General features: G+C 38.4%; 1 protein-coding gene across 1 annotated transcript; it reads right to left on the minus strand.

Moving 5' to 3' along the window:
* Positions 1-1871: 1871 nt before the first annotated feature.
* On the minus strand, positions 1872-12716 carry LOC140233333 (metallophosphoesterase 1-like). Its single transcript, XM_072313442.1, has 8 exons — positions 12379-12716; positions 11481-11589; positions 10178-10281; positions 7916-7996; positions 7109-7313; positions 4968-5090; positions 4337-4477; positions 1872-2045 (listed from the first exon to the last, which is right to left on the minus strand). Exons 1-8 carry the CDS (start codon positions 12714-12716, stop codon positions 1872-1874), a joined length of 1275 nt encoding a protein of 424 aa, XP_072169543.1.
* Between the last annotated feature and the right edge of the window lie 341 nt (positions 12717-13057).

Below are 13057 nucleotides of genomic sequence, written 5' to 3' on the forward strand. Positions count from 1 at the left end.
TGCAAGGTATTCTGCTCTAGTCAAGCTAGCAAAGGTTGTGTTGGTCATGTATCATAGCAATGCTGACTGCGAGAGGATTTTTAGTTTGGAAAACATGACCAAAACTTAGTTACGTTCAACGTTATCTACAAAAGTCCTAGGGAACTTGATGACACAAAGAGTGTGGTGGCTACTGCAACACCCTGCAATGCAATGATCCATTCGGCAGCTCTTCTGAAGCAGGCCAAGCAAGCTACTTCAACTGGCCTAAAATCATAGACTATCAACTTAGGTAACCCTTATTCTTGGTAAGATTGTTCTTACATCATTAATGTAGTACATACAAATGAATGCACAATAGCAAAATGATGCTAATGATATGCAATAACAGATAAAAGTAATTGATAAATGATATTCAATTATGATATACAGCTGTAATTAGGTCAACCCTTGACATAACAGTGAAGGTAAATTCGCTTTAAGCAAAGCAGGAAAGTACTACTTTTAATTGTTAAAAATGCAACAAGTCCCTGTAGTGGGAGGGGAGACACCCCCTTCTACACCCTCCCCCTGTTAAGCGCCATTATATTTAAGATACTGATTTTTTTTTGTCCTCAAAAGTCTGTAGGCATGTGAAAGTCATTGCTCTGTGTCTTCCTTTACACCTTCTCTTCAAGTGTTTAAACCAGACATAGGGCAAACTTTGTGTTTGTTTGGTACAATGCTGGTAAGCTGAGTGGACACATTTGGTCCGTCACACATGAATCTTGACTTGTAAAATGTACATATGTAATTAACCCACTGAATCTGATATGATAATTTCCCACAGAGATAATGTGAAAGTGGATAGTTTCGCACGAGTAATTTTTTGCACTTGGCCGGGTAAGGTGAATTTCGCGTGTTTACAATTCCGTGGAATCAGGATGTTAACATATGGCTTGCAAAAATATTCACATGCTTTTATTTTCGTGCTAGCTTCTGGTTGCGCAAAATGCGCGAAAATTTCCACTTTTACAGTAGAGCATGCCCCAGTCAACTCCAGTGTACTTTCACTTGTAGTATAAATTCAAGCATTGAATAGGGTGGAGCAAATGGCAGTGATGGGGAAAAATGGTCTACAACTGTGAGACTGTTGCACCTGATGACTACATAATTTGAAGAAAAACAAAATTACGAAAAGCCCCATGGGCTACACACATGACACAATGAACGAGAGTGAGACACAGTGAGGGAATCAATGTAGAATGCTGACTGTGTCCGGCTTGTGAACGGAGTGGAACGTCACTGTTATCACCAATAGACGGCCAATATGATGAGTTGTAAACCTGAACCAAGGGCATGCTCTTTTTACACCAACCCTTTTAACGCGGCAAGGAGCGTGGTTCTGGCACCACATTGACTGGCTGTAGGCGAATCTACTCCATTCATTGCAGTTAAGTGCTGTCAGTTTGACCTCCTGCGAATATCATTCTAGTCTATTCACATGCACTGTCTGTTCCAGTTATACCATCAATGCAAATGTACTCAGTATGAGCTAGACTTTCACACTTAATATCTTGATAATACAGTGTACTTGATTTCTCCAGACCATGTTTGGGGAAAGTTCTGAGAACTCTAAAAAAAGTAGAGACACTACCTTTAAAGTACAAAGAATGCTTTTGCTCTGCTACTAATGTCAGTAAAAGAGAGCTCCTTTTTGTTGCTGTTTTGTGCTTAGTAAAAAATTGGTGCTCGTTATCATTCCTTAAAGACTTAGCCAAATACTATTTCAGTCACAGTTACTGTACTGTCCAATACAAGTCATCTTAATTGTTTGATATTGCAACATCACACACACACAAGTATTACAAAGTGCATCTCCTGAAATAAACGGGTTAAACTACGGAGTGTCGTCATAGATCTTTTCTGCGCTCCCTGCTTGCCCGCCCCTTGAATAGGAGGCGGATCCAAGCATGGAGAAGGAAGACTGCCATGGCAACGCCAGACAAGACGTACAGGTTGATGATGAGGCTCTCTTCTGGGAGGAAACACTTGTTGATGGCGATGGATCGCGGAGTGATGGTAGCCTGGGGAAGTGTAAAAACAAGAGGATTGTTTTCCTTAAGATACAACGTGCAGCATGATGTATGACACTTTTTTAAAAACGTTTCATCATAAAGTTAGTCACCTTCACCTCCACAAACATCAAGTGGGTATTGTACAGACACCAACTGCCAGTAGGCTCAAAATAAAAAGGATTACAGGAATAGCTATAATTCAACAAAATCCTCAGGGGGCCTGATTCTAATCAAAATGTGAAGATGGACATGACATTGATGGTCAAATATGATGGTGTTCTTATGATGCCACGTTAGAGTCATTTCTGGTAGAGAATGAAGCTTTCCAGTCTTTTCAGTGTCAGAGTGTGTGCATCTAATGCGGTGGTCAAATGTTATCAGCCTACCAACCTATATACTAGGTATTGTGTGGGGTGTCTTGCATTGAAGAGTTTGTTTGCAAAAACCGATAAGTCCATATTTGCCAAATGGAGATATTTGCGATTAAAGGTCAAGAAAAATAAAGAGAATAATAAGAACATTTTTGCTTCTTTTGACCATAACTTCAAAAATATACCTTTATATGTAGTGACCAATATATCATTTAAAAGGTATTATTTTGTACTTTATGACAGATATCGTATTTCAAAATCTTCAAAAATGGACTTATCGGTTTTTGCAAACAAACCCTTCATATCTTCCTTGGGGTGACAAGATCTCGTATCTCAATTAGCATGTATTCCAAAACCTTGTAACTCCATTTTAAATATACATGTACAAAATATTGATTTGAGTTTAAAACATTACAATTATCAAAGTAATCCAAACCAATATTTCTTCATTATTTGATGTCAAAATTAATGGTACCTTCTCCTAAAATTTCATGATTTCTTCAATACAAAGTCTTGTCACCCAAGAAATGATTTCTATGGACTGTCACTATCAAAACAAGGAAAAGTAGAAATTACGCGGTGCGTAACATATGTCCCCGCCGGAAGTAGCATTTTGTAACAAAATGTGCAATATAGGTCAAAAAATCAAGGTCAAAGGTCAAAGAAGTCAAAGGTCAAAATTCTGTGTAGAAGTTTTGAAGCCCTCACCTAGTGCCATCACATAAAGCAAACGGAATCGAAATCGGGTTAGAAATGGCGAAGGAGTAGCATTTTGTAGCCAATGTACAATATGGGTCAAAAATCAAGGTCAAAGGTCAAAGAAGACAAAGGTCAAAATTCTGTGTAGAAGTTTTGAAGCCCTCACCTAGTGCTATCACATAAAGCAAACGGAATCGAAATCGGGTTAGAAATGGCGAAGGAGTAGCATTCTGTAGCAAAATGCACAATATAGGTCAAAAATCAAGGTCAAAGGTCATAGAAGTCAAAGGTCAAAATTCTGTGTAGAAGTTTTGAAGCCCTCAACTAGTGCCATCATATAAAGCAAACAGAATTGAAATCGGGTTAAAAATGGCGAAGGAGTAGCATTTCGTAGCAAAATGTGCAATATAGGTCAAAAATCAAGGTCAAAGGTCAAAGGTCAAAATTCTGTGTAGAAGTTTTGAAGCCCTCACCTAGTGCCATCACATAAAGCAAACGGAATCGAAATCGGGTTACAAATGGCGAAGGAGTAGCATTTTGTAGCAAAAATGTACAATATAGGTCAAAAAATCAAGTTCAAAGGTCAAAGAAGTCAAAGGTCAAAATTCTGTGTAGAAGTTTTGAAGCCCTCACCTAGTGCCATCACATAAAGCAAGCGGAATCAAAATCGGGTTAGAAATGGCGAAGGAGTAGCATTTTGTAGCAAAATGTACAATATAGGTCAAAGGTCAAGGTCAAAGGTCACGACTGAAATTCTGTGTAGAAGTTTCAAAGCTCCCATGTAGTGCTATCATATAAAGCAAACAGAATCAAAATTGGCTCATAAATGACAGAGAAGTAGCAAATTGAAGATTTTGATCACACACGGACGCACACACGGACACACGGACGGACGGACGGACACACAGACGGACGGACGGACGGACGGACACACGGACACACACACGTACGGAGCCCGTTTCATAGTCCCCTGCTCGAACTCGTTCGGCGGGGACAAAAAGCTTAACCCACTGAAGATGAATCCAAAGAAAACTGAGACAGGTGTCTATGGGAAATGCGTATTACAGCAAAATCAGTCCATTCTCAACAGGTTAAGCAGAAGCCCCACTTAAGCTGGAGAACAGTTTCCCCATCCTTCTTAATAAGGTAGGGACCACTTTACTATTTCATAGACATGCTCTAGAGCAGGTATATGGTACAGCAGAGGACCCCGCCAAGACAATGCCTTACCAAGGTGATGCTTGGATTGCGCCTGTTTCTCCAGCTGAAGGAAGGCACCGAGATCTCAGGGGTGGAGTTCTGGTGGACCACGTAGCAACCGTGGTGGGTGTGCCCACTGAGAACAAGGCGAGGCCGAATCCACGAGAGTAGCTATGACGATGAAGCACACAATAGAAAGACATTGCTCTTGTTATAGTTTGTTTAGTTTTTTTTTTTTTTTTTTTTACTAAAATTGTTCTTTGCTGCAATATACTTGTAACTTCATACGAATCTAAACTATTTGAGAGAAGAGGGTATACAACTTGAGCAAATCAGTTGTAACCAATTGTGTTTTAAAGTATGGACTGGCAAATCACATTCATTTAAAAAAGCAAGAAATATTTGGAGTTCATGGTCACATCTCTTTGTCTTTAATTTTCAGCATAGGTTATTTTAAAATATCTAATGATTTCACTAAGAATCATTTGCTGCTGTCCAAATTTCAAAAAGTATTTGAATTACCATAAATAATCAGCAAAATAAAAGTTATTACAACTTCTTTTCTCCAATTGCACTTTCGTCTTTTTAATCATGTGGAAATATTCAGTTAATCTCAGCAATGGCAAGACCGATTTCAGGTTAAAATTTGCAATCCACTCACAGTTTTTGTTGCCTCTCTGGAAATCACCTCTCTCCGCTCTCCATGGGGGACAAACTTCTCATCAAGGGGAGTCCCGTCCACCCCCGAGCACATCTCGTCAGAACGCCTGTATAACGGAAAGTGCTGCATTGGCACACAAGACAGGTGAGCAGATGGTAATAAATCATGAGACTTATCATATGGCCAGCTAAAAATCATGAGGTGCGGTCTTAAAAAAAAAAGAAAAAGAAATCCCACATGATCCTTACCTCATCAAAACTACATAAAAATGGAAACAAGTCAAATGAAATAAAAAAATACATCTGCACATTTTGACTTGTTTGTCTAACGGATATATATTGATAAGGCACTCAAAATCAGGCACTCAAGCACCACTGTACTAGAATTTGCAAAAGAAAAACCTCCAAAAACATAAGTAGTTGCAGTAATGCCTTTCTGGTAAGTGACAACACAATAAAAAACTACCAGCACCCATATTAGCACTCATAACTAAAGATGTCAAAATGGGAAGTTATTCAGAGTCATTAGCTTTAAATAAACAGGAAAGAGCTCAGCAAGGTGATATCAATAACTGAATATATATGAAAAATGATAAAGCTGAGTTTACATCGTTCAAGTTCCATATGCTGTATGTCGTATCAAGAGCTACCTGTGTGCTGAATGATTACTCAACATTACAAACTGACTAAAGGGATATAGAAAGAGTGAGAGAGAGAGAGAGTGATACAGAATCCTGTGGTTCTAAAGACACAGCACGCTCATGAGCTGACATGTTTGTTGCATGACAGAGAAAAAAAAAATTAGCACGAAGCTCCCATTCTGTGGGGGATTTGTTCACAAAAAAAATGCAAGCAACTGTCATACATCATACAAATAATGAATGTTTATGAGTGCAATGGATCATTTCATCTTTCACCGAATTAAATATTCTGTGACTTGCATGAATGAAAAAAACAAATTATTATTTGTTTTATATAACACCTAAAAATAGATCCTTGTCATTTGATGTTTTATGAATCTAGAAATAAGAGAGAGTGTGCAAGATCTGAGATCGAGAGAGTGCTGAGTGCTATATGCTAGTGCGCAGTCCGTTGCAATATGCTTGATTGCATGCACATTGCAAACACAAGTGTTTTACGTACACGTAGTGTGCCTGGCTTTTGCCGTGCATGCAAATGGAGCAAATCACATAGATCCAATTTCTTTTTTTTTTAAAGAAAAGAAAATCAAGCCACGCCGGTGATGGATTGTGCACAACCAGTAACTACTATAGGTCAAGCACACTGTGTCAGCCATGATGTAGTGATATCAGGGGCGTATCAACGTGCTAGTACAGAACTTCGAAAGCAGAACACACTACTCGTTTATGTACAGGGAATCATTGAGTAAAACCAGAACAGTACTAGTGTTGTCACTTGTTAATGAAATTTATTCATTTTGTGAAAGGTTGTGTTATGATTACCAGACCCTCACAACCGCAAAATTAAATCTTTATGTACCACGCTCGCACATCCGACTCAGTTGACGGCGTGCCAACTTCGCATATTATGCTCAAACGCACAAACACGCCCAAACCGATCAATAAATCATCAAATGCCGCAGTACAATGAAAGTGTTTTGCATGCTTCTGTTCCTCTCACATAAAGCTCGCATTTTATTTGGTGATTGACTATCAAGCGGTGTGCCCTATTGAATTTCATGTAAATTCTAAGCTTCTGTCACTGTTTTGTGTGCAAAAGTCATGCATTTACAGTAAGATAGCTACCGGTCATTTGAATGAAAAACAATCATAGATTTGTCACACAATTTACATCAAAGCAAATCTTGGCATATTTTCTAAAACTTTGCTCACTGTATGTCCAGCGTAACAGATAACTATAGAAGTTACATAGATCTGAAAATAGAATTTTTTTTTACTCAAAGTATTATTACTTTGGTGTCTCAGAATAATGTGGCACATAGGGGGTTTCAACCATGGTACACAAAGAGTGAACAGCAGGTGAAAATGTCCAACAAGTAGCAATTCGCAAAAGTACATTGTATCTGTACACCAAATTTCTGCTCGTGCAGTTTTGTCAAAGTCTGGTCACTCAGGCACGGTCAATGTCACTGATAAGAGCCCAGGTGCATTAAGTTCCTACCTGTAGGAGAATGGGGGCTGAAGGAGGTAGTGGCTTGTGGACTTTACACCTTTTGTTCTCAGCCATGCCCATCTTAGCCCCTGTCCTAGCCCCTCTGTTCCGGGAACAATTCAGTCTCTCTGAGACCCGGCGCAAGTCCTTTTTTGCCCCCGAACACATCTCGCAGTTGTCGCCGTGAAAAGCCATGCTGTTGACCAGCACAAAACTGTGTTTAAAGAGAACAGGAAAGCACTCACATATTAACCTAATCCGTTGATACACAATTGAACACTGTGGCGTTTTTACATGGTCACACACACATACTTTATATCTCTGTTTCAGCCTTTGTTCACAAGAATGCAAAAAAATTTATGATATTCTGCGAGCTGTCAAAAATGTGACCCAACTTTGAACTTTCACAACTTAGATGAAAATTGGGGGGTTTTAGTACCAAAAGACTGAGATGCATGTTGTCAAATAACAATCATTAAGGATCCATTCAGTTTTTTCTTTTAGATAATGGTTACTTTTGTCAAAAAAGACCTGCAGAGCACAATATAATCATAACTTATCACACACAAATTGTATACTGTTACGAAATAGCAAACATGAATGATCTGTTCAGTTGTCTTATACAGGTCAAAATGAAAGCATGAACTTTAATGCATATGTCAAACATTTTTCTCTTTAGCTTTATTTTGAAGCATCCTCATAAAATCTTGCTTTTGGTCAGACGGCACATCAATCATATTACAAATTAGTCGTTTCAAATCAGACATGGCAGGCATTCTGAGCAGGATATATGCCACAGAAATATTTCACACTCACCTAATATTTTTCAGCGTTACTAATTCGACACCTTTACAGCTGAAAGCATCAAAAAATCTATCTAGCTTGTTCTTGATTGACCTGCAAGACACAAAAATGTTAACAACATGTCAAATAATTGACTACATAATGTAGTTTAATATTAATACACACTCTTTTTCTATTGTTTTTTTTTTTGTTCCCATAGCGCTGAGAGACATTTCATGTGATAATGGGCAATATAAATATCGTGAATTATTATTATCATTATTGAATAAAACATCACATGGTGAAAATCCTGGTGTCTCCCACACTGTTCTAGGAATTACATCATTGATTACGGTTTATAGCTGTATTATAGTGGTACACTACAGTGGTCTCTACTTAAAGGACAAGTTCACCTTCATTAACATAAGGATTGAGAGAATGTAGCAATATTAGTAGAACACATCATTGAAAGTTTGAGGATAATCGGACAATCCGTTCAAAAGTTATGAATTTTTGAAGTTTTTGTGCAGTCACCGCTGGATGAGAAGACTACTGCAGTGTATGATGTCACATGCGTACAACAATATAAGGAGAATATAAAGAGAATTTCACAAAATGTCATCTTTTGAAAAAAGTACACATTCCCTCGACTTGTTTTTTAATACTGACATATGTTGTGGGTGATATTATTCCCATTGCCTTTAGAAAGAGGCAAGTCAAGTGCTCTTTTATTATGCAAAAAAGGTGAAAATATGTTGAATTTTCTTTACATTTTCTTTATACTGTTGTACTCATATGACATCATGTGCCTTAGTCTCCTCATCTAGCGGTTCCAACACAAAAATTTTGAACATTCATAACTACTAATATTGTGTTCTACTAATATTGCTGCATTCTCTCAATCCCTATGTTTATGAAGGTGAACTTGTCCTTTAAGATACAGGGCATTATCAGGAAGGTTTGTAAAGTGCATGGTTTCTGCACCTTGCTGCTACAATACATTACATCTTAAGAAATATTAAAGGGTTGGCCAATGTGTACACTTACATCATACATGTATCAGCAAAAGTTACATGAATGTTTCAACTTGACTTTTGACTTAACGGCCCGGATGCACTACAGACATCCTTTTATCTTTCCTACTGAAGATAAATACTACTCGGCAAGAATTCAAGGAGAACAATGACACTGTGTCCACACACATGAATTTTGTATGGATTTCAAAGATTTGCATGACTCAGGGTTGTTTGTTGCAACAAAATCATTCAAATTATTACCATCATGGTGGAGCACGCAGATTTCAAAGACACACCTCAAGATATTTTGCAATGCTTGCTTGCTGAGAAAGCTATCGAGCATGCTTAAAATATCTTCATGCAAATTGCCAATTGTGATGCAAATTTGTCATAAGTCACAGTTATCTGACACTGTACATTTATGTTTTCGAGTTGGCTGTAATCCTCCCCCCCCCCCACCCCACCTGCTGTTCAAACAAATCACTACACATGTTAAGTTTGTGTGAACCTGTTCCATACTTGCTAGACGAAATCATATGTGACCCTGCATCACAAAACCAACATAAAGTCGCCAGACATGGATTTCTGGTTAAGGACAGATTCTAAGACAGCAGACTCTAAGCTTTAAAATGATGTAAAACTCAATTCAAAAGGACTCTCCCAACCCATCTAAATGTTGGAAAGAAAACACTGAGAAAAGAGGCTCTGAAGTGCAGGGTCTATTCAAGCACTTAATCCTTACCAAGCCATGCTAGCTGTGTGATGAATGGGACAAAAAACAGGATGCAAACCACAGGAGCAACAATAATGAAGGGATTATCAGATTAAGCTGAAATTGAGCATGCTGCATCAACACATTTGGCCCATGATTAATGCCAACTTTCAAAGCAGTAGCATTATAAAATGATCCTTTCAAAAGAGTGTGCAGAGGATTTTCAAGAAATGAAAAGGGGCCTCCAAAACATACCTGATCTCACTACTTTACAAAAAAGGGTCGTAGAAAATCTGCTGAAAACACACTTTCCCCATTCATTTTATGATCTCAAACTTTAGCATAATGTAGTTCAGAAGAATAGCTCTTTCAGAAAATATGGAAAATTTCAGAAAATATGGAAAACTCTAGATTGACTTGGTTGACTCATTTCACCTTTTTTGAGTCCTCACGTGACGCAAGGGATGCAATTATTTGTTGGTTTTGTGACGCACGGTCACATATTTCCAAACAGTCTACCTCAAAATGTTTATAAATCAACAAGAGGAGTACCCTGGCAGAACTCACAGATGATGGAAGCCAATGTCGTGATTGCCGACAACTACTTTGAAATTCATGGCGTCTGGGTGTCGAAACATCTTCCAGAAACGCTTGGCAGTATCTCGGAATTCCTGCAGGCAATAATTTGGATTATGATAAAAATCATCAATTAACTTTACAATTTTTCTCTTTTTTTTCTTCCTCCTTTACTTTTATTACTATAATTTACCTATTTTTCTAATGCTGAAATTCCTCTCTTTCCTACTCAGTTTTCTAAATGTGTCTTAAAACTGTGTTTTCTCTTTTTCTGCTACTTCACTCCTCACATCTTGATTTTTTTGCACCTATTTTTTTTTTATTTCAGCTTAACAGTTTTTTCTAGTTTCATCTTTTTGTATGAATGCATTCATTTTTTCTTGACTTCACTATCATTCATCACCTGTATGAAAACTTTAGCACACATGCCAAGCAGGCTACATAAGTGGAAGAGAACTCAAACACAGAGCATAAAACCTTGCTCTCGGATAATAATGATAATAATAATAATAATAATAATAATAATAATAATAATAATAATAATAATAATAATAATAATAATAATAATAATAATAATAATAATAATAATAATAATAATAATAATAATAATATAATATCTAGTAATAATAATAATAATAATAATAATAATAACAATTATAAGAAGAAGAAGAAGAAGAAAGAGAAGAAGGAGGAGGTGGAGGAGGAGAAGAATATGAATATCCAACTATTTTTGAATTATGGCTACTTGCTTAGCATACTGTAGGCCTACACCTTGCTTAAAGGTACTAGCCCACATTTGCAAACCCACGAAAATCAAAACTGCATAAAACAGGTCCAATATGACTTCAAGTACAAGTTATAACAGTAACATACCTCACCTGTCGCTCTTTGTCTATACCATTCGATAAAAGAGAGAAAATCATCGTTTTAAAATCAATTTTCAAACCGGGTCAACCCGACCCAAAATCGAATTACGAGCGCGGGCTATAGCTACGTACATTGTACATGTAACACGTACGTGGACCGGAGCTAGCGAGCGTTATACGCATGCATACGGATTACGGTGCATTTTCATTTATTTTTATGAAAGTAATGGACTAATTGGAACGAAATTTTGCACAGGTGTTACTGCAATCATACCCAAACTCCATGCTAACTATGAGACCAATTGCTGCAGGTTTACAAATGTGGGCTAATACCTTTAAGATTCATATAGAAAAAAACTCTTTGAAGGAAAGGAGAAACAATGGAAACTCAAAATCAGTGCAGACATGTGAGCCAACCAACATCGTACCTCATCACTTGCCCATTTGCCCTCATCTGTCAGGTCGCCCAGGACAAAGACAGCCTCCGGTGCCAGAAGGTTTAATGCAGCTTGGAAGGCACGCTCCATCTGCCATTCTCTGTTCAAGGTTACAGTTACCATTGTTTACGTACACTGAATCAGAAATTTTACCACAGTTAAGCTACATGAAAGCATAAGAATTAAGACTTCTTTTACTAAACAGATCTAATTGATAACATATGCTGTCTCATTTATCCGGCCGGTGAGGCCAGGTTTAGTCTCTTTTGTAAACTTCTCCCGCTGAACACTGACAGTGACAGTACACACTCACTGCCATGTCATCCCATCAGTATCATTCCACTCATTCTGAATTCTGTAGTGTTGCCCACTGACCAAAATTTGCACAGTCCAGGCCATGAGAGACACCACCATGCCCTTGGGTAAGAACATTGTGGTCATTTATGAATGTGCCAGGCAGGATTTGACTCGAGAGTCTAATACAAGTTACAACTTCTGTAACTATACACAGCCCTGTCGCTGTACACAAGTCAAGTGTGCTAGCGCTAGCGCACGGCGTCTGGTCGGGCTACAACTTCTGCAGACAACTCTCAGTTCAGAGTCGAGTCCTGAGCCCAGTCCACACACTGAAATTAATGGAACCTACTCTCATCTCGCTCATCGCACATCACTGTAAAATGTAACCCACACACGAATTGGAAAACAACTTGCTGTTCCGGTGTTGCCTTCTTTAGTTTATGTATAACAACGACAATGTAAACTTCGACCGTTCTATTGACATTGTTCACTTTCCCCTTTACTCACATACGTGTACAGAACGGACGACACTGAATTTAAATACGCTCTGTATTACTAGAATGATCAGACAAAGCATAAACCGATACTCTACCTCCTTAATTTGTCAAGCCAATGACCCAGACGGCTCCCCAGTAAATGCGTATCTGCTATGAAGAAAGTTCGTACGCTATCCGATGAACGCGTCTGGGCATCCCTCTCAACGCTGTTGTCCTCGCCGTAACTCCCCGGGTGGGAATCCGAGTTCTCGCTGAAGAACCACTCGGATTCGCCGATTTGACCAACATGTCTGTGGTCATTTGTCACGCTCACATTTGGCCAAACACACTTAAACATGACAAAGTAGTATACTAGATACTCACAAATAATTACCACAAGTCCAAAGTACGCGAGGAAAGAGAATAACGCTCGGATATTTGTATATATCGCCATCAAACCCAGTTGTTTGTCTCGCGCTCAACTCTCGCGGGTCGGTGTTGTGCCATGGTAATATACAAAGAGTGTTATACTAGTACCATGCATAGTGTATACAGTGTACTCAACATGATCGAGAGGGCGCCAGCTAGTGTACGAATGTAGGGAAATCCCCTTTTTCATCGGCAAGACTCGAATGCGAGAAGAGGTTGGGGGGCTGTACGATTCTGAGCAGTGCCTTGAATTACATGTACATTGTATCTCCTTGTAAGCCTGTTTTTTTTTTTTGTTTTTTTTTTACTTGGCTGAGTTATTCAGTATATTTTCAACTGTCTGAGAATCAGCGCCTCAAAATGATG

Source organism: Diadema setosum, chromosome 9 (genome assembly GCF_964275005.1).
Source record: "Diadema setosum chromosome 9, eeDiaSeto1, whole genome shotgun sequence".
NCBI classification, from domain to species: Eukaryota; Metazoa; Echinodermata; class Echinoidea; order Diadematoida; family Diadematidae; genus Diadema; species Diadema setosum.